General features: G+C 47.1%; 1 protein-coding gene across 2 annotated transcripts; it reads left to right on the forward strand.

The window, feature by feature from the left end:
- MBNL3 (muscleblind like splicing regulator 3) lies at window positions 1-26,333 on the forward strand. Of its 2 annotated transcripts, XM_070952170.1 has the most exons (9): window positions 1-629; window positions 12,395-12,559; window positions 13,357-13,557; window positions 14,024-14,260; window positions 20,571-20,721; window positions 21,891-21,926; window positions 23,998-24,092; window positions 25,809-25,878; window positions 25,971-26,333. In XM_070952170.1, exons 1-8 carry the CDS (start codon window positions 456-458, stop codon window positions 25,863-25,865), a joined length of 1,116 nt encoding a protein of 371 aa, XP_070808271.1. In that variant the 5' UTR covers window positions 1-455; the 3' UTR covers window positions 25,866-25,878; window positions 25,971-26,333. The 2 variants fall into 2 exon arrangements, with proteins under 2 accessions (XP_070808271.1, XP_070808272.1); XM_070952171.1 differs by lacking the exon at window positions 21,891-21,926.

Raw genomic sequence — 26,333 nt, forward strand, 5'->3', positions numbered from 1 at the left:
ATATATACATAAATATATATATATATACATATACATATATACATATATATAAAAACATATATAAATATATAACATTTCTATTTTAACTTTGACAATTGCACTTTTAGGAGCTGGCCTCTAATTTGATTTTTTTAGTTAATTCTGATGAGATTTCTATTTTATGATTGGCTAAAAGTTTAACCTTTTCTTTTCGACAAGCATAATTTGAGTTCGATGAAACCTAAGTGCTGACGAATAGAAATTTTACCAAAGCAACAAAGTTATTTCTTCACATTTTTAACTTGAATTTCCTTTTGATAAAGAAATCCCCCCGACACACACACACACACACACACACACACACACACACAGACATTTTCCCTTTCTTCAAAAGAAATCATTAGTATTCACCCGAAGAACGTCGTGTTCCCCTTTTCCTCTCCTTTTTACCCCCTTTTGGGGGCAGTTTTTTAAATATGGCGCTGAACGTTTCCTTGGTCCGTGACACAAAATGGCTGACGCTGGAAGTCTGTCGGGAGTTCCAGCGAGGAACCTGCTCTCGTTCTGACACAGAGTGCAAGTTTGCCCACCCTTCCCGGAGCTGCCACGTGGAAAACGGACGCGTTATCGCCTGCTTTGATTCCCTGAAGGTAAGGATGGGCTAACGCAACTGTTTTGCTGAGGTGCTCTGGAAACCAGAAAGTTGTTTATTTTTTATTTTTTTTAAATATACCTTTCCTGGTGGCTCATTCAGTTCTTTCCCCAACTTTGGGAGCTCAGAGGTGAACAATGCAGGTTGTGTATCTGTGCAAATCAGTTTTTGATTCTCCACAAGGACAAGGAAGGAGCAAAGGGCTTGGATGGCAGCCAATGCAAATATGAAGGTCCGTAACGAATCAGTTTGGTCTGGTGGTTAAGCACCAGGCTAGAAAGCAGGAGACGGTGAGTTCTAGCCCCATCTTAGCCATGGCAGCCATGTGGGTGGCTTTGGGCCAATCACCGGGAGACTGGGAGTTCTAGGCAGGAAAGCTGCCTGGGTGACTTTGCTCCAGTCAGCAGGAGATGGTGGTGAGTTCTACTCTTGCCTTAGGCATGAAAGGTTGCTCGGGTGACTGGCTCTCAACCCAACCCACCTCACAGAGTTGTTGTGGAGAAAATAGGAGGAGGAAGGTGTCTTGGCTATGTTCGCTGCCTTGTGTTATTTGTAAAAATAATAAAAAGGCAGGATACAAATAAACGGAAGTTTTTGCATGGACTCTCACCATAAGGGCCATAAACTGCAGGGACAAGCATCTAGTGCAGGCTGTCACAGGCATGAAAACAGCAAATGGTGTTCTAGCAAAAGGGGTCCTCCTAAATGCCCTTGATTTATCCAGCCTTTTGCTTTAAAAAAAAAAAAGTACATCTACTTTCAAAATGCAGCCCTGGACTCCCCTTTATTTTAGCAGCAGACTGCTATCCACCGATCCTGGTGAGAAGGGAAGTAAAATGTCCGGCCCGAAAAGATTGAAGCAAGCCCACAATTCCATCTGGAAAGGAAAGAAACAGGCTGGAAGTTCGTTCCTCTTCAGCCAAATAACAACCACAATACAGGGCCCCCCATCCCCAGAAAGGGGGCTGCAGGGACCTTGCAACATCGGCCATAGCCTTGCTTTGCAGAAAGAAAAGCCAGAGTAGAATATTCACCGAGGAGGAGGAATTTTCATCCCAGCTATTTTTTTTATTTTATTTTATTTTTTTTGAGTGACGGTTGCCTTTGCCACCGGCCTACACGTTCTATCACCTTGTTACTCTGTACAGCCAATTTTAGCTGGAAACGCAGCAGCTTCTCTTCATACTTCATCCCAATCCTTCACTGAACATGGCCTTCGTGTATTTCTCGCCCTCTTGATCCAAGAATGCAAAGGAGGTGGGGGAATCATGATGTTGATCTATGTGAAATGGCTTCTTGACTCCCCCGGTCCGAACATAGGTAGTCCTCTTTTAGCGACTGCCTCATTTAGCAGTCATTCACAGCGGTGATGAAAAAAAAAAGAAATAACTTTATACCACCTCTCCTTGGATTTACAACCTTCGGCTGGCCTGTAAAGCAGAGATCTTCAAACCTGGCAGCTTTGTGGACTTCAACTCCCAGAATTCTCCATCCAGCATAGCTGACTGGAGAATTCTGGGAGTTGAAGTCCACAAGTCTTAAAGCTGTCAAGTTTGAAGACCTCTGCTGTAAAGTTAAGGAGAATCGGAGTCCAATTGTAAGACCAGTTGTGGTTTCACAGAGTGACGGCTTCGCTTAATTTTTGTTCTCCGTTGTTCCAAGGAGCGTCAGAGGTTTTGTGTCTTACCGCCTAAGAACCTTATCAGGTGTTGAGTTGCAAATAGCAGTGATGAGCAGTGTTGAGATGCAAATAGCAACCTATAGCAGTGTTTCTCAATCTTGGTAGCTTGAAGATGGGTGGACTTCAATTCCCAGAATCCCCCAGCCAGCAGCGCTGGCTGGGGGATTCTGGGAGTTGAAGTCCACCCATCTTCAAGCTACCAAGGTTGAGAAACACTGACATATAGCTTCACCATGGGCCTTTATGGGAGGGGGAAAAACTCCCCCATAGATATGGGCATTAATTGGAATAAGAAATGTTTCCATTCTGGGATTAATTCATCTTGTCTCTGTTGTGATGTATTTGGAAAGTGCCATCCTTTGGTTTCTCAAGTGAGCATTACATAGCCAATTCCCCAATCCTTCAGCAACGTTGGGTCAAATTGCTGCTGCTTAAGGGTTTCCGAATATATATTCAGAAAATATTTTCCCCTGTTTTCTTTTGTTCTGCTCTGTCCTTGAAAGTTCTGAACTTCAGCAACCACACAAATACCTTGGATTTCAAGAGTAAAGTGTTTACATTGCTTTTCTGTGACATTTGTTCAGTAGCTGAATATTTTGCGTGGCAAATCAGTTTGACTCCTGTATTTGGGATGCAGCCAACACAATGACTGAACCAAGGTGTTGCTGTTGTTTTTTTTAAAAGACCTGAACATGTTGGGTTTTGGACGTGAAAACAAATTAGCTCAACTCACGAAGCAGAACTGATCCAGTTCACCTCCAAGAAGACAGCAGGGATTTTCCTTTGTCTCCTGTTAGATTTGGGGTTGCTTTGCCTGCTGGCTCTTTCACTCGGGGGTGGGGGCGCAGGAGGGAAGAACTGGGTGTATACTTACAACTTGGTGTAGAGCACATCTCTTCCTTCTGTGGATGAGAAAAGGCGTTGCACTTTCTGGCTAATGAGAAAAAGAGAAGACGAATCTGTGTATCAGAGGGAAAAAGTCGTGGCAATTAGGATGTTGTAACCAGCCATCTCTGTACAGATCGTGTTACATCGAGCCCAGCCATGCAATTAAGGTAATTGAACCGACAGTAATCCTTAAAAATGCACAGGAGAAATTGCAGAGAAATGCTGGAGACTTCTGGGGGAGTGAGCTGTGGCCATAATTATAAAAAGAGGGCAGCCCTTCCTGCTGAAAGGTTTCTAAACCATCCAATTCCTGAAATCCATTCTTTCTTTGAAAAGAAAAAAGAAAAAGCCTTGGAGATGCCCTTCTCTAAATTAAGGCTGGCTTATTTCAATTGTTCTCTATTGCTGTTCCATTTTCCCCTCTCTGCCTCGAGCAAGCATTTGTCCATATTTTTCCTTTCTCCCATCATGCAGGTGGGCGCAAGTCCTGTTTCTGCTAATCCCCTTGGCATTTGGGGAACGAGAGGGTGGCCTGGGATCCAAGATAGGAAGCTGATGCTCAAAACAGCCATACGGAAGGAATGCCCATGTTCAGAGATGGGATGCCACTAAAATCTCTAAAGAGAGTCTCATCTCATGCATGACACTTGGTGCTGGCATTAAAGTGCTAGTTTAGATGGACCTTTTTCCCTCTGAGACACGGATTCGTCTTCCCTTTTTCTCATTAGCCAAAAAGTGCAATGCCTTTTCTCATCCATAGAAGGAAGAGATGTTCTACTCCCAAGTTGTAAGCTGCAAGGTTCCTCTGAGGGAACTCGATATAGGAGAGCCATCCACATTAGAAATCTCAGTGTTCAGGCTTGTCCTCATGGTATGGTCGGAAAAAAGTCCCAAGATAGCGTCCGTGAGAATGGAAGCTTGGATCATGCTGTGGAGGCTGCCATCTTGATTTCTTTGAACAGGGCCCGTAGATGCTCCTGACAGTATTTATTCCTATGATCATGGTCTCTTAACTAGGCAGGTATCTCTGCACACTTGAGTTAATCTATTCCAGGAAGGTAGATATAAAGGATCCGATTGCTAAGTGGGTACATTCCAGGGCAACTTCCTGTCCATCTGGTCTCTGAGAGCAGAGCTTTTGTTTTAATATTCCGTGGCGATCGGTTCTTTCCAGTCCTACTTATTTCTCTCTCCTGCAGCTCTTTCTGCTGGAAGGCTGTTAACAGGGACAACCTGGCAAGCGGAAGAGCAGAAAAAACTGCCATGGCTGGTGCTGAGCTTGAAGCCACATAAATATTTCAGGAGCTCTTGATAATTTCACGCAGCATCCTCATGGCTGGCACGTAGGAAGCGAGCGCCCCCCCTTTTTTTTTTGTCCGATTGGTTCCCGTGTAGCTGCTTGCATGGCGGGAGCCAGCTCGCCCCTGGGCCGTGGGGGAGGGGGGAACGGTGGCATTGGCCCCGGAGTTGTTCTTATTTGGCCCAAGTATCTTCAGCGGCCTTAAAAGTTTGGAGAAGTGAGATTGTGGCTCCTTGTGAGTCGCCTCCCTGAGAAAATTAGGACGTCACTGAGCGGAGGAGGAGATTTTCACAGGTGGAGCCTGCAAGGAGGTGAAGCTCTGTTTCTCAAATTTGAACTTTTTCAAGCATCAGATAACATCCGTCCTCTCCCTCCTTGGGACGTGGGAGACGTTTCTTTCAACCATTTATTAATTGGCTGTGATATATATTGTGCAAAATGGGGTTTCCCCTCTTCGTATGCTGAAAAGATAATTAAAGCATTTTCTTTTTCTTTTCCTGCATTTTGTGGGGCCAGAGGGAGAAAAGGATCAGAGGGAAAGTTGTCTTTGGCTGGCCATCCCAAGGCACTTGGAGCTCTCGCTCACTGGGCTCTGCTAGAAGCAAGGCCGGCTGAGAAACGTCTCAAATGGGAAATATTCCCAAACTGTCCTTAAATGCACCAGTTTCTCACAGGCCCAGAGAAATGCATTTTGAAAAGCTGCTGTGGGGCCACCCGTGGAGAAGGAAGTCTGGTGGTTGATTCCCAACTGTGTGGTTTGTTTGTTTTTTAACTTGAGTTGAGGAAGCTGCAGGCGAAGAGACGGTTCAGCTGTTGTGGGGAGTAAGAGATACAGATCAGGGTCGGGCCTGGTTCTCCTTCAGCGGCTGTTCTCAGCATCACACCAGAAATGGCAGCCTGCAGGTCACAGCCTGGGTTCCCCAAAGATACTCAGCTAAAGCTCATCAGGTTATGTGGCGGCTTGCTTCAGCACGTGAATCTGACCATTCTCAACTTCCATCTGACTTTGCCCCAACCTGCTATATTTCTGCTGGTGGGGAGGTTGTCCCCAGGTTACCATTGTGCATTTCCCCAGTCTTTACCTGCATTTGTATCCAACTGCTTCCATAATCCCCTGGTGCAGCCAGGCTCATGAGTACGGTTAAGCCATTGACCCTGGCTTAGAATATGTTCCCGCGTCTGGGCTAGCTCTTGTAGCATTAATGCAACAAACCTGTCTAATCTTTGGCAAACTACCCGAGGGAATGATGTGCCCTATACGTTTTAAATGATAGTTGGAAGGGGCCAAGGATCATTTAGTCCAGGAGTGTAGTCCAACCTGGCAACTTTTAAGACTTGTGGATTTTAACTCCCAGAATTCCTCAGCCAACCATGCCGGCTGGCGAATTCTGGGAGTTGAAGTCCGCAAGGTCTTAAAAGTTGCCAGGTTGGATAACACCCCTGGTCTAGTCCAACCCTCTGCCATGTGTAATAGAGCAATTTAAGCCATTCTGGAGAGGTGGGGGGCTCTCCAGCTTCTTCCTGAAATCTGAGATGGGGAGCACTTTCACCATGGTTCAACCCTGCTGGCTATTGATCCTCTCTGGCTTGTGCCGGAGAAATTCCCATTTCTTGCCTTCTTCCCAACTCTTCTGTTGATGAGGCCTTGGCAGCGGACTTGTCCTCTTGTGACCTCTTTGTTCTCCTCTTGTGACCTCTTTGTTCTCCTGGAGAATCGCCTCTCCGTGTCTTGGAGGGGCTGGGGGCAGCCGGCTCGTGCCTGCACGCGGCCATCTCCGGATCCTGGACCCCTCTGAACAATTAAGTGGCGCAGGAAGCCTCTCACGGGGATTTAGGCTTCACGAGAATGGCTTGTGCGAGTGGAGGATGAAAGGCCAAGCTGAATAGCAGCCTGTCACGCCTCAGACCCCTGGTGTTGATCTATCGAGGGGAGGGTCTCTTTGGGATTTTAATAGCCCTTTTATCGCTGTTGCTCTGCCTCTCATGTGGGATGGCTGACTTGCCAGAGAACCCAGCCCGGTCCTCTCAGCCGGAGCAGGAAAAAGTAGGAAGGAGATGTGGTTTATTTTGATATTCCTCCCAAAGAAAGCGACATCCGCACCTTAAGCGGTTTGTGGATAAAAAGCATTTGGATGATCCGGCAGAAGTACAGTACAGGCACTGCTTGACGTACAACAGTTTGTTTAGTGACTGTTTATAGAGATACAGCGGCACTGAAAAAAGTGACGTACGACCATTTTTCAAACTTGCGACATGCAGCATCCCCATGGTCACGTGATCAGAATTCAGACTTTTGCCAATTGGCTCACATTTATGACGGTCGCAGCGTCCCGGGATCACGTGATCCCCTTTTTCTGGCAGGCTAAGTCAACAGGGAAGCCAGGTTCACTTAACAACCAGGTTACTAACAACTACAATGATTCACTTAACAACTGTGGTTAGAAAAGTCGTGACGTGGGGCAAAACTCACTTGGCAAACGTCTCCCTTAGCAACATAAAGTTTGGGCTCAATTGTAGTCATAAGTCAAGGACTACCTTTAGAGAGACGGTGGCATCCAGGATCCAAACTTGACGGTGCAGGGAAATCCCCTTTTATTCTGTGAATGAAGCAAACCCAGTCAGATCTGATTTCTCCTTTCCGCAGAAGAGAGTGGGCAGTGGCGGGTGCCATGTTTTGTCCAGGCCAGATTTGGGCACAACGCTGTGTCCCCCGTGTTTCCACACCCCCACCCCCACCCCCACAGTAGCAGGCAGTAGTTGCAGCCTGGGCGTGCTCTTTATGGATGCCTGCTTTTTCTTGAAAGGTTAATGAGTTCTTGAGAAAGAGAGCTGCTCCTCGTTTATCAAATGTTCCACGGACTTGTTAGAAATTAGGATTGGGAGGGAAAAACAATGGGACGAAATGGTGGCAGAGGATATCACGGATTGATACGCATCTTCTGGGTCTCCAGCAATACCCTCCTTCCGATTTACATGCCAGTGGAAGGACCGACGGAGGCATTGTGTGTGTGTGTCTGTACAGTTAATCTTGTTAAGTTGTGATTGCCACTTAATCTGCTCCTTTGCGCTGGGTAGAGAAAATGAGATAGGGGAGCTTTGCTGCGGGGGCCGTGAAAGCAGGAAGCGGCCCAGTATGTGAGCCAGGCCTTAGCCACGCTGCCTTTGTGAGCCTGGAATTGCTGGCCAGGGTTTGTGCAGCCTCAGCGAGACGGTTGGATTTGAAGCAAGAGAGGCTTCGGCTAAGACATACGCCCTGGTGCAAAGGCTGAGCCAAAGCAGGCTGGCTGGCATCCTCCCTGTTGGCATTCAGCACCTTGGGAAATATTTGGGAAGACCAGGCCGTTCCTTTCTAATTCACCTGGTTTAATAGGACCTGATTTCAAGGAGTCGCATTAAAAAAGTTGTTTACTTTTCATGCTGGATTGCAAAGCCCATCCTCTCCTGGCCATTGCTTGCATTGGGGGATGATCTCTTAGCTTTTCAGCCTAGGAATCCAAGAATCTTTTGTTGACATTGAGAGCCGAAAGTTTGGCAGTTGGTAATTTTTTTGACTTCATTTGACAGGAGAAGAGCATTAGGAGGAGAAGGAGCATTCCTTCTTCTTCTTCTTCTTCTTCTTCTTCTTCTTCTTCTTCTTCTTCTTCTTCTTCTTCTTCTTCTTCTTCTTCCTCCTCCTCCTCCTCCTCCTCCTCCTCCTCCTCCTCCTCCTCCTCTTCTTCTTCTTCTTCTTCTTCTTCTTCTTCTTCTTCTTCTTCTTCTTCTTCTTCTTCTTCCTCCTCCTCCTCCTCCTCCTCCTCCTCCTCCTCCTCCTCTTCTTCTTCTTCTTCTTCTTCTTCTTCTTCTTCTTCCTCTTCCTCTTCCTCTTTTCCTTCTCCTTCTCCTTCTTCTTCTTCTGGCATTTTGTGCTGGAAACAGGTGGGCAAAGGTGGGATGTTTGTAAGCATGGAAGGACACGAATGACTGGGAGCCCTCCATCCCAAAGCATTGTTCGGAGAGCAAAGGGGGCATTTTGCCATCTCCTTAACCAACACAGGAAAGTGGAGATGGACATGAAAGGCATAATTTCAGATCTTAAAACTCTCAGAGGAAAGAATGGCAGCCTTGGCATGTAAGGTGTGTGTGTGTGTGTGTGTGTGTGTGTGTGTGTGTGTGTGTGCAGAAGTTTGTTTTTGTTTTTAAAAAACAAAATGTATGCAGGTTGGCAAAGCTCATTTCTACACTCTCATTTCTGCCGCAGGTGTAAACCAGGTTTCAAACTGGAGGATTTAATTCCTTGCCAGGAGAACTCTCCGATTCTACCTCTAAATCTCCCTGTAACAATTCACTTATTGGCAACCCCTTTTTTGCAAGTTAGCTTTTGCATATTAATTCTTATCCCTTTCCTTCCGTCCAGCTGAATCAGCGCGATTAGAAAGTATATTTTAAGTTTAGCTTCCTTGCTGCAGAAAAGTTTCCTTGGCTGACTTTTGTACAGAACATCTTTCTTAGTCGTTCAGGCTGGGGAAATTCCACTGTTCCCTCGTCTAGTTCATAAATTCATTGCCGTGGAAGGCTGTTTTGATTAATATTACAGTCCAGATTTCTTTACGGTACATCCAAAATAATTGCTAACCTTCCAGAAGTTTTGTTATCGTAATTATTCAGTCGCTTATAGCTGTTCCCCAAACCTCCAAAGGAAACAATTTTTTTTTCCCAGAAGGAAGAACCCATTAGCTCTTTCATATCATTCTGATTCCCTCTAAGACTGTTTGCGGGCCTGGCTAAAATAAAAGGATTGAGTCACCTTTGTGCCTCTCCTTCTGTAATCTGAGGGAGCTATTTTAAAAATGCAGTACATTTCTTGGCACGGATTTCTTTCCCAGATTGAAAACAAATTGTCAGCTCAGATGGATTGTTATTTTTAAGTCCAAGAGCTGTTTATGTTAATTAAAGCAGTTGATTTTTCTAAATTATGTGACAACACAAACACACATTGGCCCTTAACGATTTCCGCAACCTGTCCCTTCAATGAAATAGGGCTCCTTTGCAAGGCCTTTTCTTCTCTTTCCTTTTGCCTTTTTCTAGTGGGCTCTTGATATCTTAGGGGCTCCCCGGGAGATGAGGAATTAGCACTCCCAACTCTGCCGCACGAGGAGGGGGCTTTCCCTAAGATATGCCCCTTGCATGTGCTTCCTCTATTATAAAAGGTGCATTATCATTCTCAAGTGATCATTAATAAGACACTTTCTCCAAAAGCTGAAATCAGTACTTATCACAGGCTCAGGGTTGTTGTTATGTGTGTGTCTCTCTCTCTGCGTGCGTGTGTGTGTGTGTGTGTGTGTGTATGCATCCATCCAAAAATACAAGAAGGCAGCTAAAGGCATGCATTAGCATTCAGACATGGGGCCCCTTAACATCTCCAATTCAGAACAGAGTCAGCGTCCCTGGCTAGAACCTTCTGCAGCCACCATAAAAGCAGGGAGGGAGGCCGCATTGATTCTCTGGGCCGTTCTCTGCCCTGGGGCCGCCGTGGGCAGCGGCTGTGCCCTTGTGATGCTTGTAGCAAACCTCAGGGGAAGCAGCGCCACCGTCCCCAGGTGACCTTCAGAGAGAATTGTAGAATGGGATTAAGAGATTTGTCCTGGAAACATCGGGGCCTGTGTGTTGGTCAGAGGAGAGGGGGCAACCGGAGACTTGCAGAAAAGTGTGGCGTTATCTCACGCTGAAGTCTCCACTGAAGCCCAACCTTGGCCCAGAGCGGGATTGAAGGGCCGTCCCCTCGGCTATACAAGGCGTCTGTCACAAGAGGAGTCAGCCTCTAGCCAAACGTGGTGATCCCCAAGAGGTGAACCAGAGTTTACGGCAAATGCCCAGTTGGTATTTGTGGGAAGAACACTCAGAGCTATCGGCTAAAATGGGAAGGCTAAAATTCCCCCCTCCCCCCACCCCGAGAATGTGGCCAGCCCTGTTTCCAAGATGACTCCATAGGCAGACCCCTGAAGACCCCAGCAGTTGAGCCCTTTTCTGCCTGGGCAGCCCTGGCTGAACGGCATTAAATTAACCTGTAGAGCTGTGATCGGATGGGTGATGGGAGGTGAGGCAGCCTTATTTTAATGGATGGCTCACGATGCACTAAAGGAAGGAACAGATTGCATGTTTTTGAAGCTGACCAGAAAGGAGCACTTGGAATTACTTGTTTTATTGTATCATAATATCAGCCTGATAGCAGAAATGTCTGTTATCAAACAAGAGTCAGATGGAAGCCGGGCCATCTGAGGGCCCTTCCCAAAGGCAGGAGCGTTTAGCTTGTTGCATCGTTCAGGCAAACAGAACAGAACAGAACAGAACAGAACAGAACAGAACAGAACAGAACAGAACAGAACGGAAGATACGTTCAGGCAAATCTTAATTTCACTATAAATAGGGCTCATGTTTAATACCCAGTAGTTATGGGAATTCTTCCCTGATGGCTTTCAGACTTCTTGCTTTCATGACCTATAAAATATTCCTTCCTCTACTTTTTCCCAGTCCTTATGTAGGACCCTAACCATGACACCACCTACTCTCTATTAATAAAAAACAAGAATTTGATTAAAGGAAGACAAGTAAAACACAACACACACATGCTTTTCTTAGAGTTAGGACTTATTAACACCTTTCAGTCAACAGATGGAATAGCATTTTTTTTTTTATTTTAGCATGCTGATTCAAGGAAGGGGCCTGTCCTCTGGAATCCCACCCTCCTCCTTCAGTCTGTAGTGCATCCTGCCCTCTCCCCTCTAGCCACATGGAACAGCCAAGCTGATTGAATGTTCTGCGGAGTTGCCAATTAAAACAACGCATGTTCCCAGTAAAATCTTGGCTAAGGAACTGGATTGCTTGAGAAGTTGATAGCGTATTTTCACACACATCTAACACACACACACACACACACACACACACCAAGAGGGTTTATTCTAAATTTGGCTGGGAAGCCTGTGTGCAGGGCTGAGGTGTCCATAAGCTCAACCTTGACCAATTAAAGATGGGTGGACCACTTCCCAGAATTCGCTGGTCAGTATGGCTGATGTGAGGAATTCTGGGAGTTGAACTTCATGACAGGCATGCTGCTAGTATTATCATGGTTGGTTGTCCAGTCAGCCAGATGTTCAAACTGAATCTGGCATTTTTGTCCACCTATCAAGTCCTTCCCAAGTACCTGGGATAGGCACATGTGGATATAAACTCTTCCAATTAAAGCTGCCTTCTGCAGTTGACTGATTTTGTGATTCTGTCAATGCCATTGGTGCTCCAGATGTTTTGGGATTGCACATTGCCTATTCCTGTTGGTACTATCTTTGCTTTCTTTTGCCATAGACATTCTCCTGTTTGCAGATCTTTGTATTTTATGATTTTCTCCAGTTCTTTCTCTTCTCTTCTGCTGTCTTCAGGAGGGTCTTTCTTATCAACAATTGTTAAGTTCATTAATTGTGTTTCAGATGATTGTCTATTATGATTTCAGTTGAATAATGGAACCTATCAGGGGCCAGTGAGGATATAATCACAGGGTTTGTAAACCTGGAAAGCTAATTTTATTTTTACAGAATAGCACACTCAAATTGTACGTTACTACTTAAAGTTTTAGTTTATTTTTATTACTACTATACGTACTTTTTTTTATTACATCCTCACTGTTGGGAGTATTTTTAATTTTTGTTTGTTAAATATACTTTCTTTTTTAAAAATAAATTTAAAAACAGTTGCCTCTTGTCATGTATTTTCCGTGCTGATATCGTGCATAAAAATGAAAAGTGAACGTGGGAGATACTACGTTCTCCCTCCAGGCGCTGAATAATCCATTTTATCCTGGTCTCCCAGGGATTCTGCTTCTGAAGATCTGCTTTTCCTTTTTTTCCTCCCCCCACAAACCATGTAGGGTCGGTGCACTCGAGAAAACTGCAAATATCTTCACCCTCCACCACACTTAAAAACACAACTTGAAATCAACGGGCGCAACAACTTGATCCAGCAAAAGACAGCCGCTGCCATGTTTGCACAGCAAATGCAGTTCATGGTGCCTGGAGCTCAGCTGCAGCCGATCGTAAGTGACAGGAGTCATTTTCTGGACAAGAGCCAGCTGGGGGGGGCTTCTTGGGTTAGAAAGGTTAGAGTTAAGATAGGGCCGCGTTTCCAACAAGGTGAAGATGAAGCAAGGTGATACTCCTGGACCACACAGGTCGCATCTGTCAGGGAGTTCTCAACACCAGCTTGAAAAATTGTGTCGGTGACTTCAAGGTGAGAAAAAGCACTGGAGCGGGTGGAACGTCAGCAGATTCCCTGACCTTCCCCAAAAGCCCAACATCAGCATTCAAAATTGGCACTTTAGCGATGAGATCTAAGGTTATTGTGCTGCTCCTGCTCTTCCAGGTTATTTCAGGACAACGGCCCATGCGTTACAAACTCCACATAGACCACAAAAGCTTCTGCCCTCCTAAATCAGACGGCCCTTGGAGCACCAGAAGATTTGTGGCAGATTCTGTTCAAGAGACGCCAACCTTCTGGCTTCGTAGACTTAGATGTTAGTTTTCTGGAGTACGTCCTGTCCACACGGACAAGAATCCCGTGCGCTTCCAATCTGTGGCATCCATAAGAGCAGGCGGAGGAATCAAATGCCCCCAAAATGTCTTGAGTGTTGGGTGTATCTTTTGCCAGCAGCATGATGCGTCAGTCCTTCTAAAGACCAGGGAAGGAATGGATGGTGGAGGCCCATAGATGAATATTGATAGATGGCCATCTGCTCGGTGATTGGGTGGGGGGTTGGACTAGATGACCTACAAGGTCCCATACAACTCTTTTCATCTGATGACAGCCTGTCTTTTGCTTGCTCTTCCCCAACAGACAACGTTTCCTGTGACTCCTTCGCTTGCAACCAGCCCCACCATGGCGTTCAGCCCCTACTTAAGCCACGTTTCTCCAGGGATGGGCTTGATGCCTGCAGAGCTCTTACCAAACACCCCCGTTCTGGTGTCCAGCAACCCTGCGGTTTCGGTACCCGGTGGCTCCGCGGGGCAGAAACTCATGAGGACAGATAAATTAGAGGTATTTGCATTGGCTTGGATTCCATTGCCTTATTTTGTAAGGTATCGATGGGAGAATTTGGGTGCAGATTGCTCTGTTTCCGTCAGCCTTGTGCCAAACGAGAAACACACCCAGGAGGACTAACTATAATTTTATTGTAAGGTTACATTGATAGAATTGTGCAAACTGAAAGGACATCTCTTCCCCCTTTACCTTACAGTTCCAAAAATTTAAGGAGGTTTCCGTTCTGAGATGATTGCCATGCCCCTTTTCTGCCTGCAGGTTCAGCTGCCTCTTATCCAAATATCGCCCCGTCCATCTCTCAAGGCCATTTCCACACACTGTTACAGTTTCTCTTTCTGTCTTGCCAATTGATAATGGCCACCCTTCTTACTCAAACTAACCTGGCAGAGCGATCGTCTCGAGAGCTACGTCCGGGGCAGCAGGATATATCCCTCTTTGAATCCCACCTCCTCTGCCTTTCCAGGTGTGCCGAGAGTTTCAGCGTGGAAATTGCACGCGGGGCGAGAACGACTGCCGCTACGCTCACCCGATCGATATTGCCATGATTGACACCAATGAGAACACGGTCACGGTGTGCATGGATTACATCAAAGGCCGATGCTCCAGGGAGAAATGCAAGTACTTTCACCCCCCTGCGCATTTGCAAGCTAAAATCAAGGCAGCTCAGCACCAGGTGAATCAGACTGCTGCAGCCGCAATGGTAAGAGAGCCGCCTCCGGCGACAACTTGGCTGAATGTTGTGTTGTACCATTAAGTGGGGGGGTTCAGGGGGTTCCCCCTTCCCCTTTTTAACAGAGTTGCCCTCCCACAATCGCCAGTTCGGCCCCGAGATGCTCGTTTAGAAGGAAGCCCCACAGATTTCAGAATCCATAAATCCTGTTTATCAGAACCCAAATCCTGTTTTCTGAATCAGAAACCCCTCAAGATGCGTTTGTGTTTCAGACAGGTGGGGCTCCGTGTGCAGAGCAGCCTCCTCTGCCCTCTTTCTTTCTTTCTTTCTTTCTTTCTTTCTTTCTTTCTTTCTTTCTTTCTTTCTTTCTCTCGGCATAGAAAGTTTACAAGAAAGAGCCCTTGGGAATTTTCTTTTTACAATCCAACCTATCCTTTACAAAGCCAATTTATGCTGTTCTACCCATATCTGTATCATTCAGTTCCACATTACGATGCCAATCGCCCCAAAGCTGCATTTTCAAGAGGCAGCTGGACTTCCTTTGTTTTTCGTTGAAGACGTCTCACTTGTCATTCAAGAAGCTTCTTCAGTTCTAACTGAACGGTGGGGAATGGAAGGATTTGTATTCCATTCCTCATCATTCAGTAGAGCTGAAAAAGCTTCTGGGATGACAAGCGAGACGTCTTCAAAGGAAAACAAAGGAAGTCCAGTTTCCTCTTGAAAAAGCACCTTTGGGACAACCATGACCTGGATGGCTGAGAATCTCCATAGACCTTAAGATGCCCAGCATCAACTCTGGGTTTAGGGTGGGTCTTGTCACTAAAAGAGCACATCTTGATGGTCACGCTTGGAAGAATTGGCTCACATGATCAGGGCTGATTCCTGACAAGCTACCTGTAACACTTGTCTCCCCATCTCCCCGCAGTTCATGCTGAATTCATGCTGTCCCTTGTCAGCATACACTTCATTAGCAGTGTGCCATTTAACCCCCACCCATCCAGCTTTAAAATACTTGACCGATTGCTTGTTTCCAGAGCTGTATCATCCAAACTGTCTTGTAATATTCATTAACTCCCCACCCCCTCCCCAAGTCTCCCTGACTGGCACGGATGAATGGCAAAACCTGCTGTCCAATGCACCTTTTAAGGTGGCACAGAAACTGGTTGGTTGGTTGATGGGCCGACCGGTTGAATTGATCGATGGGCAAAACAGAGAGACAGAGAAAGAAACATTCACCGAGAGATTTTTCAAAAGGCAGCTCTGGTTTGTTTCAGCCGCTGTAAGCAAGTGGCCTCCTATAAATCAGGGATCTGGAAGTCAAAGCTGAAAAGAACAGGGAGGGAGGCACGTCTCCTTCACACCGACTTGTGTGTGCCCCCAGGGGGTCTTTCAGCCTTGTCTCTACCCAAGTCATGGCATGAAATGAAAAAGACAGTTTCTGAGCACTGTTTAGATGGAACATTTTCTTGGATCGTCCTTGTGTTGGTCATCTTGAAGAAAAGCAGGGTGTGGTTGGAAAGACATGGAGAATTCCTGGAGGTTGTCTCAAAATTCTTTGAGAATAGATGGTTCCTTCTTAAGTTGAGAAGAAATCTTGCGATTTCAAATATACGCTAATCATCCCTTTCTGGACAAGCTCGATGCTACTTATTAATATTTCACACGCCTCCCAATTTCTTGCTTACGCAGAAGTGAGCCTCACTGAAAACAGTGAGACTTGCTTCTGATCAGCACCAAGAATTTAGTCCTAAAAACCAGAAGCTATTCTCAAAGGGCAGCTGGGCAAATTGGGAGCACAATTTCACACGATCTAAACTTTATTCCTTGGTGTGCATTTTAAAAATACAGAGACATTATCCTAGAACAGGTCTGCAACCTGTGGGACCCGTTTCCCACAGAAAAGAAAACACCGGGAGCCACAAAACCCTTCTCGTGCCTGCCTATTTTTTGAGCGGCCACAAAACTAGCATATGTAGTTGAATTAAACATTCTCTTTTCTTCTGAAACTTTTCTTGGATTTATCCATAGTTGGCCTATCGGGGGTTGAAAAGCTCAATAAACCGTGTGCCGACAGGTGTCGCACACTGGTGGTTATGACGCATATTTTGAGTGACAGGGAGCTGCAGCAGAGGGGTGAAAGAGCCACATGCGGCTCCAGAGCCAGAGGTTGCTGACCCCTGAATTAGAAACCCTGGGGCCTATTTGGCAGAATAGTTTTAGAGGCCAGGGATCCCTAGTGTGAATCCTTCAGTGAAAGGGTCTCCTTATTCAGAGCAAATTTGTGATGGAAGCTTCATCAGGACGGAAGCTCCGCCCCTCGTTTTCCACCCACACACCATGATGTCACGGGCACCACGGAAGGGGCGGAGCTTGTGCCGTGGTGCTGCTTTCGTTCCCCTGAGTGAAGTGTCTGATCCTGCTGCATTACTCGTGGAAACGGGGACCAAAAGGCTTCTTTCTGCCCAAGCTTTCCAGGGGAGTCCCCCCACCCCACCCAGCTATTCTTTGTCCATTTTAACTGTTGCAGACCTCTCTGTGGTGCATGCTTTGTTGTCTGCATTTTTTTTGGTTTGTTTGTTTTTCAAAAAAAAAAAAATTACTGTGATAATGCATTCATTTTATTTTTATTTTTTTTCTCTCTCCGCCTTCTCCACAACGTTGCTCTCCTTTTTGACACATCTCTGCTTGCTGTTTTTTTGTGTTGTGCTTCAACCCCCCTTCCTCAATACCGCCATGTACTCGCTGCCTGCTAATTAAGACACAGCCAGCTCTCCGATCACAGAAGCGACCCCTGGAGGCAAACTTTGACCTGGTACTTGGAGCTTTGCATGTAACCATCCTTTAGATTGCATGGAATACCTTTTTATTCATTCTTTCCCCTTTTCCCTCTCTCTCTCTCTCCCTCCTTCCCTTTTCTGTTTTGGGTGTTGTGTCCAGAGACTGCCCATCACACGAGGAACATGTTTCCAATCGGATGTTTTGGTCCGTATTGTTTTGCAGCCCCCTAAGTTTGGGAAAACAAAAAAGACCACTCTCTGCTGGAATTTGAAAATCCATTTTTGAACTAGCAGCTGCCTTTCCCACCCAAGAAATTAAAAAGTCCAGGTGCAGCTTTGCAAGAATCTCTGATTGCAGCTTTTTTTTCAGTCCGTCTGTTTCCGAACAGTGCAGGAGGCTTTTGGGTGGGATCCTTTGAGGCACTTTAGGGGCATGAAGAAAAGGGGGTCTCCGGGCCCCTCCTTTGGAAAGGCAGCCACTCTTGGTGGCCAGCTGATTTTCACAGTTTAATGAGAACCCCGTCCTAGTCCGATACAGGGAGTCCTTGACTTATGACTGGCTACATCTACAGTCGGTTTGCAGCATCCTGCCGTCACACGGCGACGTTTTACGATGGTTTTGTCCAAAACCAGCACTTCTGTCTGGTTTTCAGCAAAAGTGCATCCATTTGCAGCCCATTGGTTCGCTTAACAACCGCCATAAAATAAGATTATAAAATCTACCCTCACGGACAAGGGTCCAGGGCAGTTGTACATTGTGGATCCCTTGTTTGTAAATATGTGGCTTGTAAATATGTGGGATGTTAACCGTCTCTTTGAGAGCCCAACTCAAATTACTTTCTTCATTTTTTTTTTTTTCTTAAATTCTTAAACCCACCGGGCTGATGGGAATTTCTGCCCAGGGAGTGGGTTGTGACCTTCGTGTGATGCGCAGCCTCCTTCCCAAAGTTTGTGTACGGATGGGGCGGGGGGGGGGGTATCGTTTTCCATTTGAGCTTTTGAAGTTCATCCATCCCTTTCTTTCCATTTCCATTCGTCATTTTTCCTTGCCTGTTTTCTCTGGGGTGGGGGTGGGGGAGGCTGGCTTCTGTACCCCGTGCTTAGCTTTCAAGGTGTCGTTTTTTAAAGAAAGAAGATAGGTTGGGTTGCTTTTTTGTTTACAGAAATAATAGGTCTTTTTTAAAAAAAAAAACAAGACCGAAAGAAGTGGGGGTGGGTGGGTTTTGTAAAAATGTGTGACTTCTGACTGTCACAGGTCCTGAAGCGAGTTTGGGGTGAACCTCCCTAAATTTGGAATGAATTAAGTGGGCAGTTTTCCCAAATAATAAATCCAGGAAATTGCTGGGCGTTTTTGTTCAAGAGAGAGAAACAGCCCTGCACAGGAGAAAAACAGGAATTTCGAAGGGAATGAAATGCAGTGGATTGAGGGGTAATAACATATGGTGAGAAGTATGGCCGGCTGGGGTTTTGCTTATGGCCTCCAATGCATTTCTATTCTTTAGGCATGGTTTTTTTGGGGTGGGGAGGGGCAATGTGTAAGAGGCTGGCTGAAAACCCCCACGGCAGGTGAGCGCATTCTCCATTTAAGTGTGATGGTGAAACAGTTGTGAGCATTAACGCCTTGTGATGCCACAGGTCTTCCAGACAAGGAGAAGCTGGTTGGAAAGTTGCCCAGCCAGCCCCCCCGCCCGCCCGCCCAGAGGCAGAAAACCCCCAAGGAAAGGAGCCTTTGGGCCAAATTCATCCTGTCACCAGATCTACTAAAAAAAATCCCACCTGTCTCTTACAACAAAACATGAAGGGACTCAGCATCTTTTGAGTTCTGTGCCTTGGGAGATCCCCCCCCCCAAATAATAATAATAATGATGATGATGATGATGATGATGATGATGATGATGATGATGATGAAAGAAAAACAAAGGGAATGGCCTTTGAGTAACCCTTGGGGCAAAATTACGATCCCCAAAATCATAGAGCAGCAACTAGCTCAGGGATGGGCAACAGCAGCATGGCTGGCTCAGGAATTCTGGGAGTTGAAGTCCCCTGGTTGTAAAGGGGCTGCAGCTGTTCACCCCTGAACTGGTTGATACACTTGAGTGGTGGATGCAAGTTTGATTTCGCATCCAGACCAACATTTGCTAGAAGTCCCCTGGCTTAAGTGAAGAGTTAGCTTACCCTTTGGGGTGTGTTTTCTCTTTGTGCATCTGTCTTCTCTCAACCACCCAGCCCAGGATAGCTGTTTTTGATTGGCTTTGCTTCTGCTGAACTCCCCTGCCCCCCTCCCCCCCAACCAGTTCTTAGAACCCCCCCACCTCCCAAATATAAAAGCTATCTCTGCCAGTCCTCCTATACAAGAAGATCCAGTCTTATCAGTTGTGTGATTCTTCAGGGATTCAAGTGGGGCAGAGAAGCTGCTTCTACTGCTAAGGCTTACACACACACACACACACACACACACACACACACACACACACACCAGAAGAGGAGATAAGGCTTGTCTTCGTCTACGCCTTACTGATGTACCCCATAGGGAAAGGGTTGTTTGTGAGTTGCCCAGAGCCGCTGAGAGTGAGTGGGCAGCCATATAAATCCTCCCAATAAAATAAATAAAGAGAATTGAACGGCGGCAGAGGCCAGTTGCCCGCAGTGTTAATGCTTACCATGTCCTCCTCTGGCGTCACAGCTGCCCTAGAAGCAGAAGTTGGCCCAGGAAGCGGTATGTACACCTGTAGCCAGCAGTCTCAGCATTAACACCCCCATCTCCCTTGTTTCTGCTAATCTTCCCCTGCTAATAGACGTATCTCTGACTTTAGCTGTTAATGTTCCCTGTGTGTGTCTTTCACGCTTGTTGCTTGCGTACCACTGCAATTGTTTCTGGGCAAGTGAAAATTGTTGTTGATTCCTCTCCTTTTTCTTTCTTTTTTTTTAAAAAAATTCCCTTCCTTTTTTTTTTTTTTTTCCTTTTGAAAATCGGAACTGTTACTACATTGGTATCCGCTGCAGTCTGTGAATTCCAGCGGCATCCTTGATCGTTGAAATTTTGTGTAAAAACCAAGTGAAAACATCAGCGGGTTTAAAAGTCACTTAACTGTCAAAGCCTAAGAAAGGAGGAGGAGGAGGAGGAGAAGGCAAGCGGCCTTTACTCCTTTCCCTTGATTGAGCCTTCCCTGGCCCAGACGTTCTCCAGATGTGGGGATTTCACCTCCCAGAATCCCCCTGCCTCTGCGGCCTTTCCCAACCCTTTCGGAATGGAAAGACCTCCTTTGGGGAAGATCTTAGCCCTGGCAGTTAAATTTGCTTTAAAAGCAATCTGAGATTGGTGGCAAAGATGATTGCTCGCCCGCTGGTTGACGTTGGCACAGTTTCACTTCTTTCGGCTGTCAAGGGGTGAATTCTGTCCCATGTCCCATTTCTCAGGACGTTGCAAGTGATTTGAAGATGACACCGCCTCTCCTGGTCCAGACATGCTTCGACTAAACCTGGTTTTCCCTTCTTTTTTTTCCCACCCACCCCCCTTCCTCTCCCATCACCTTTCCGTCGGCTGCGACTCTCCCTTTCTGCAGGCATTGCCACCTGGTGCCCTTCAACCTTTACCAAAGAGGCCAGCGCTTGAAAAAAACAACGGTGCCACCACAGTCTTCAGCCCAAGCGTTTTTCACTACCAGCAGGCCCTTGCCAACATGCAGTTGCAACAGCCTGCCTTTATCCCAACAGGTAGGTGCCTTGGCTCAGCCTCTTGGCTCTTCTTTCGATGCGCGAATTGTCTCCTCCGGGGCCACCGTGTGACTCTCCAAAGGGCCCCCTCACTGCCCAGCTTTTGCCCAGAGCAGCTGTGCATGACTTCCCTCCCTGCTGTGAGCCTTCGGTTTGCTGGTGCTGCCTGAGCCAGAGGTGAGGGCCGAAAGACAGGACTTCCTCTCTCTCTCTCTCTCATTGCCTTCCAAGAATCTTAGGGGTCGAGGATCTGAGAGAGTTGAATTAGTTGGGAAGCAGCAAGGATTTCTTTGGGAAGTGGATGGCCAGGAATGTCACCTTTCTTTTGAATATCTTGGTCTTCTACAAGTAGTTTCTCTACTGCAGGGGTCTCCAAACTTGGCAGCTTTAAGACGTGTGGACTTCAACTCCCAGAATTCTCCAGCCAGCTATGCTAAGTCCACAAGTCTTAAAGCTGCCAAGTTTGAAGACTTCTGCTCTAATGCAACTCTAGATGCTTTCTTGCATTTCAAAGAGTAACTGATCTCCCCTGCTGTGAATAAACATTACAGGCAGGCCAGTTTCCCGGCCAGTTTTTTGATAGCTGCCCCTCCCTCCCTCCACCCAAGGAAAACCTCCCCTGCAGCTGGAAGCCCAAGGTGTGAACTCTGCTCTTCACCAAATATTCAGGTGTTCCACCGGTTTTGTTCAGCCAGCGTACAAAATGCGGCCTGTCAAAACTTTCCAACTTCAAAGATAAAACATTTGCCAGTGCGCCAACCACTCCAGCCCCGGCTAGCAGATGGGGTGCCCATCATCCCTTCTCTCCCTTTGGGACGTGTCTCCCACATGCAGCCTTCCTGCAGAACTGGCAAAATGTAAGCTTGCAAAAAACCTGTTCCGAATTAAGCAGGGATTCAGGAACTCGGCCTGAACAGCAAACCTGCCGCATAAAAATCCAAGCATATGTTTCCCCTTTTGGCCACAGCGCTAAAGTTTAAATGTTTCAATTACTGTCGGATCCAAGTTCGGTGTGGGCATGACTGTGGGCACTGCTGCCTAGAGAACCCGCCCCTGCCCCGTAAAATAATCATGTTACTCAGAATGTGTGCCTGTTAACACACGAACAGCTTCACTAACTAAATATCCCTTCTGTTCATGTTTTCCACGCTTCACTGCATGACGTGCAGGGTCTGTGCTGTGCATGGCACCCGCAGCAAACGTTGGTAGGTTTTTCTCCACAACCTTTTCCTAACACAAATGAGGCCTTTGGATTAGTCGGGGTTACTGGTGGGGGAGGAGGAGGAGGAGAGCGGGAAGGTTGCGTGTGTGTGTGTGTGTATGCACGCGCGTGCCTAGCAGTGTCCCATGATATGCACATGAGATGTGCTCTTCCACATCTCTATAGTGTGGCAAGTGTGAGGATGAAATCAGTGGAACCGAGCTTAAATGAGCGTTCAAACTGAACCTCTCCCTCGTTGTTTCCCTTCGGCAGTGTTTCCGTGGCCCCCTTCTCCTCTCTTCTACTTGCCTTTGTTCCACTCTTAAAAGCCGGCACAATGTCATCAAATCCATTCCATGTTCCTTGCCCTTGGACCCTTGCCGACATCTCCGGGTAGCCCAGTCTGATGGGCTATGTAGTGCTGTGATGTCACATGTCATCTCCAACGCGATTCCAGATGGACGACAGCCACGCTGTGTCTTAATCCAGAAAAGAGCAGGACATAGAAAGGAAAAACTGGGCTAACAAAAGAGATTGTGTGTGTGTGTGTGTGTATGTGTATGTGTTAAGAGCAGGGACATTTTGTATTCCCTTGCCCTTGGGGGTATTTTGATAATTTAGGATTCTGGGACGTATTTCCACTCCTCTCAAAGTTCACTCTTATTTCACTTGCTTACTGGGAAGACACTTGGTGGTGGTGCTGCCCGAGGAGTCAAGTCTGTAAAAGGGATGAATTTATAGCACTTCTGCTGGTTCTGTAAGGGAGAGCTTTAGGCAAGCAATCCTTTGGAGAACACGATTCATGAATAACCGCTGTTTCCTTCATGTCGGTCTGTTTGCTTATAGTGCAGACACACACACACACACACACACACACACACACATATTTTCCCTGGGTGTTTTGTTTCCCCTTGACTAACCTTGATGAGGGAGAACAGAAGGCGGGCTGTGGAAGTTGACAAACAAGGTCCACAGAGGATGTAAATTTGGGTCATTGGACGGAGCTTTCTTCCTCCAGACCACAAGGGGCACCTTGGTGGATGGAACCGGCAGTGACTTTGCCCTTGCTAAAAAATATAAACTCCTTTGAAACCAGTTCCAGGGGGCTTGGGGAGTTCTCCCTCCCTCCTCTCTGAAAAAGAGAGGGACTCAAGGTTTGGGCCTCATCCAGTTAATCAGGCCTCTCAGGACCTCCCTTTCCTTGGTCTCCTCAAATTGCAGCCCTCCTTACGCCTTAACCTTAAGAAAAACACACCAAAAATAAAGACCAAAGGCCCCTGTTCCATTAAAATCTACAGGCCATTTTTAGTCTTCCCATTGACTACTTGGCTCTATTTTGGTTCTTTTCTAAAGATGTTAGATGTTACAAACACTGGGGTCCCCCCCCCATATTCTGCTTCTGGGAGAAATTGGGGTGGGCCCAGGGGAAAATACCTGCAATGTGGGAGGCATTCGCACCCACAACCCCATTGTGACAGAACCAGCAGAAGTTGTACCTGGGGCTTATGGGGCACCTGGAAAGAACCCCAAGGGAGTAACCAGAGGGGGCACGGAGGTGAACAAGGTCCACAAAGGACCCTTACTCACAAATCAAGGGGTGGGGTCTTGTGTGCCAGTAATTGCCATTTCTCCTAATTGGTTGCGGACCACAGACTCTCTTAACTTGCCCCTCCCCTCCCCCCGCGAGAAAACGTGGTTTGGCTACTTGTTCCTTTTCCGCCCATCTTTGGAAATTTCGATCACCACACGTGCACCCCCCCCCCCTTCCCCAGAGTCTTTATACATCATTGTTCTGCTTATAAATGTTTACTGACTGTTGAGAATATTTTAGTTTTTTTTTCCTTAATTATAATTGTAATTGGCTTTTTCCCCTTTTTTTCTCTTATTATTTTCTTGTTCTCTTTTCCCCCGATGCTGTTTTTTGCTTTGCTCTGTGGTTGCATGCCGCCTCCTGGTGTCTCCCTCCATGACGTCACCTTGGCTTGTCGCTGTGACTCCCGACACGCCCCCCCCACCGCGTTCCATAAACGCTCCACCCTCCTGTTTTGTTGCTTCCATGGTTCCCTACCGAAAAGTTTCCATGATGCACGGTGCTACGCCCACCACTGTTTCTGCAGCAACTACACCCGCCACCAGCGTTCCTTTCGCTGCAACTGCAACAGCCAATCAGGTTTGCCCCCCTTTCAATAGCTTTCTTTCATGGGGTCGGAGGGGCCAGGAGCTGGCCCACGTCCCGCGTGGGGCCCGGTGCGTTTTGCCAGGGATGACGTAGAGATGGGGACAGCGAGGGTGTGAAGGAAACCCAGCTCGGTCAGGGGCTGATGCTCCCGTTGAGGCCGCTGGACCGCTCTGGAAACTCCGCCAACTGGCGTGTTGGGGGCGGTTGGTGACCATTCACGAGGACACCCTCCTGGCAGAGGAAAGGTGGGCTGGGTTCCCCCAAACCTTCCTGCACCCTCAGTCTCTCTTTATGAGCCTTGAGGAGAGGCCGGTGCCTCATGAAGGAGGCCGGGTCCTTGGGGCACAGGCCTTCCTCCTGGGTGGGGGTGGGGTAATTTTGAACCAAGGGACCGGGAAGTTTGAGGGGTCCAGAAGCATCACTCTTCCCCCTCCAGATGTGCTGGGGCAGCAGCTCCCAGACTTGGCAGGCTAGGAGCAGCTGTTCAGCCCATTTGGAACCCCAATTTGTAACGGGGCGGGGGAGGTGCTCAAGTTTGATGCGGAGGAGGAGAGATTCCTGCCAGCTCATCAATTGAGGCTGGAGTCCCTCCCTTCCTTCCCACCTCCAAAGGAAATGGAGTCCAAGCATGGGTCCCCCTAGCCCCAAACTCTTTGCCTCCGTTCATATCTTTTTAAAAATGCAGCAGGCTCCTTCCAGCTTTTCCCAGCCAGTTGGCTCTGCTCTTGGGGTGCCAGTCTTGCAATTTGGGAGGGGTGGGGGGGCTCCTTCCAGGCCTTTCCTGGGACAGGGAACCTAATAACCACTCTGTAAGAATTAACCTGAAAGAGACAAGACGCCAAGCACTGAACTTGGTGCCACGCCAAATATATCGATTAGGAAAAATCAGCCCAATAACCCATAACCAGCTTTCCCGGAGGGTGTTAAGGGCCGCCTGCAGGCAGTCTGCCAGAAGTTGTGGCTGTGATGTCATGTTTTCATGGAAGCGAAAGGGAACAAGGCTAAACCCGTGAAATCTCCCCAGTGTCTTTTCAACTCATTTAAATTACACTTTAAAATGATCTCTCTGATCTTTCCTAGGGATCTAGGGATCAGCTGTGATCTGGAGGGAGGGACCCATTTCAATCTGCTTGAAATGGTGGTGGTGGTTTCTGTATTGAATATTCCTGAAATTACTTGATGGCTCACTTGTCCCATTCATGTGGTATAACCAGGGCAGGCTTTCTCGGAAGAGGTGAAGAACCTCAGCTCCCAGAATTCCCCAGCCAGCATGGCTAGCTGGTGAATTCTGGGAGATAACGTCCCCACAGCTTCAAAGTTGACATAGTTGCGAAACGCTGCATTAAAGGTGATGCCTGCCGGCCACTGTATAGGGATGCTACCTTCAAGGGTGGTTGGTTTGATCCCCAACGGTTCATAAGCCCCCTCTTTCCCAACCAGCCAGTTGTGCGTGAATCGTTGAGGTCAGAGCGACATCACATGCATTAGGGTGTCACTGCACAAATTTCGGTGCAGTGGTGTAATTGCAAATGAGAGGATTAGCACTGTGACCCTAACCCACCCCCCCGCCCCCGCCCACCCCCCGGGGTTGCTTACCTCCCCACCCCCACGCGACCTGCCTTAGAATTCCTGAGGAATTTAGCGGAGAGTGTTAACCCCTCTGGGGCACGTTTTAATGCCCTTTCTTTCCTCTTTGTTTTACTGCAGATCTCCCAGTTATCGGTCGATGAACTGAACAGCAGCATGTTTGTGTCCCAGATGTAGAAGCCAGACAACAGTAAGTGGCACTCCAGCGGTGTTGACACGACTTGCCCGTCTTTGCCAAATGTCTCTGTTGTCACTGTTTCCTTTTCTCCCCCTTTTTTCCAGCGTCCTGTTGGCCTCCTGGAGCAGAAACGGTGGCACCCCCTGTGCGTCTTGTTTCCTTCTCCTCTCCCGGTGGGAAGCTGAAGTGGGCTCTCTGTGCTTTCTGCCCCCTTTTCCGTCTCTCCCTTCGGCATCGACAGTAAGCCTACGGCAAACATCCATGTTAACCAAAAACTGATCTGTGGGAATGTCAAAACATTTTTTTTTAAAAAAGCACTATATATAAAAAAAACAATTAAGAAAACAGTGCTCTGTTATATGAGACATAGAAGTAGAGAACTATAAAATAGACTTTTATAACACCTTACTTTAACACACTTTTTTAAAAGTGGGGTTTTATTTTTTCCTGTCTACCATCAAGACAAA

The sequence above is a fragment of the Pituophis catenifer genome, unplaced genomic scaffold, assembly GCF_029215685.1.
Source record: "Pituophis catenifer annectens isolate HBS135680 unplaced genomic scaffold, rPitCat1.0.hap2 SCAF_11, whole genome shotgun sequence".
NCBI classification, from domain to species: domain Eukaryota; kingdom Metazoa; phylum Chordata; class Lepidosauria; order Squamata; family Colubridae; genus Pituophis; species Pituophis catenifer.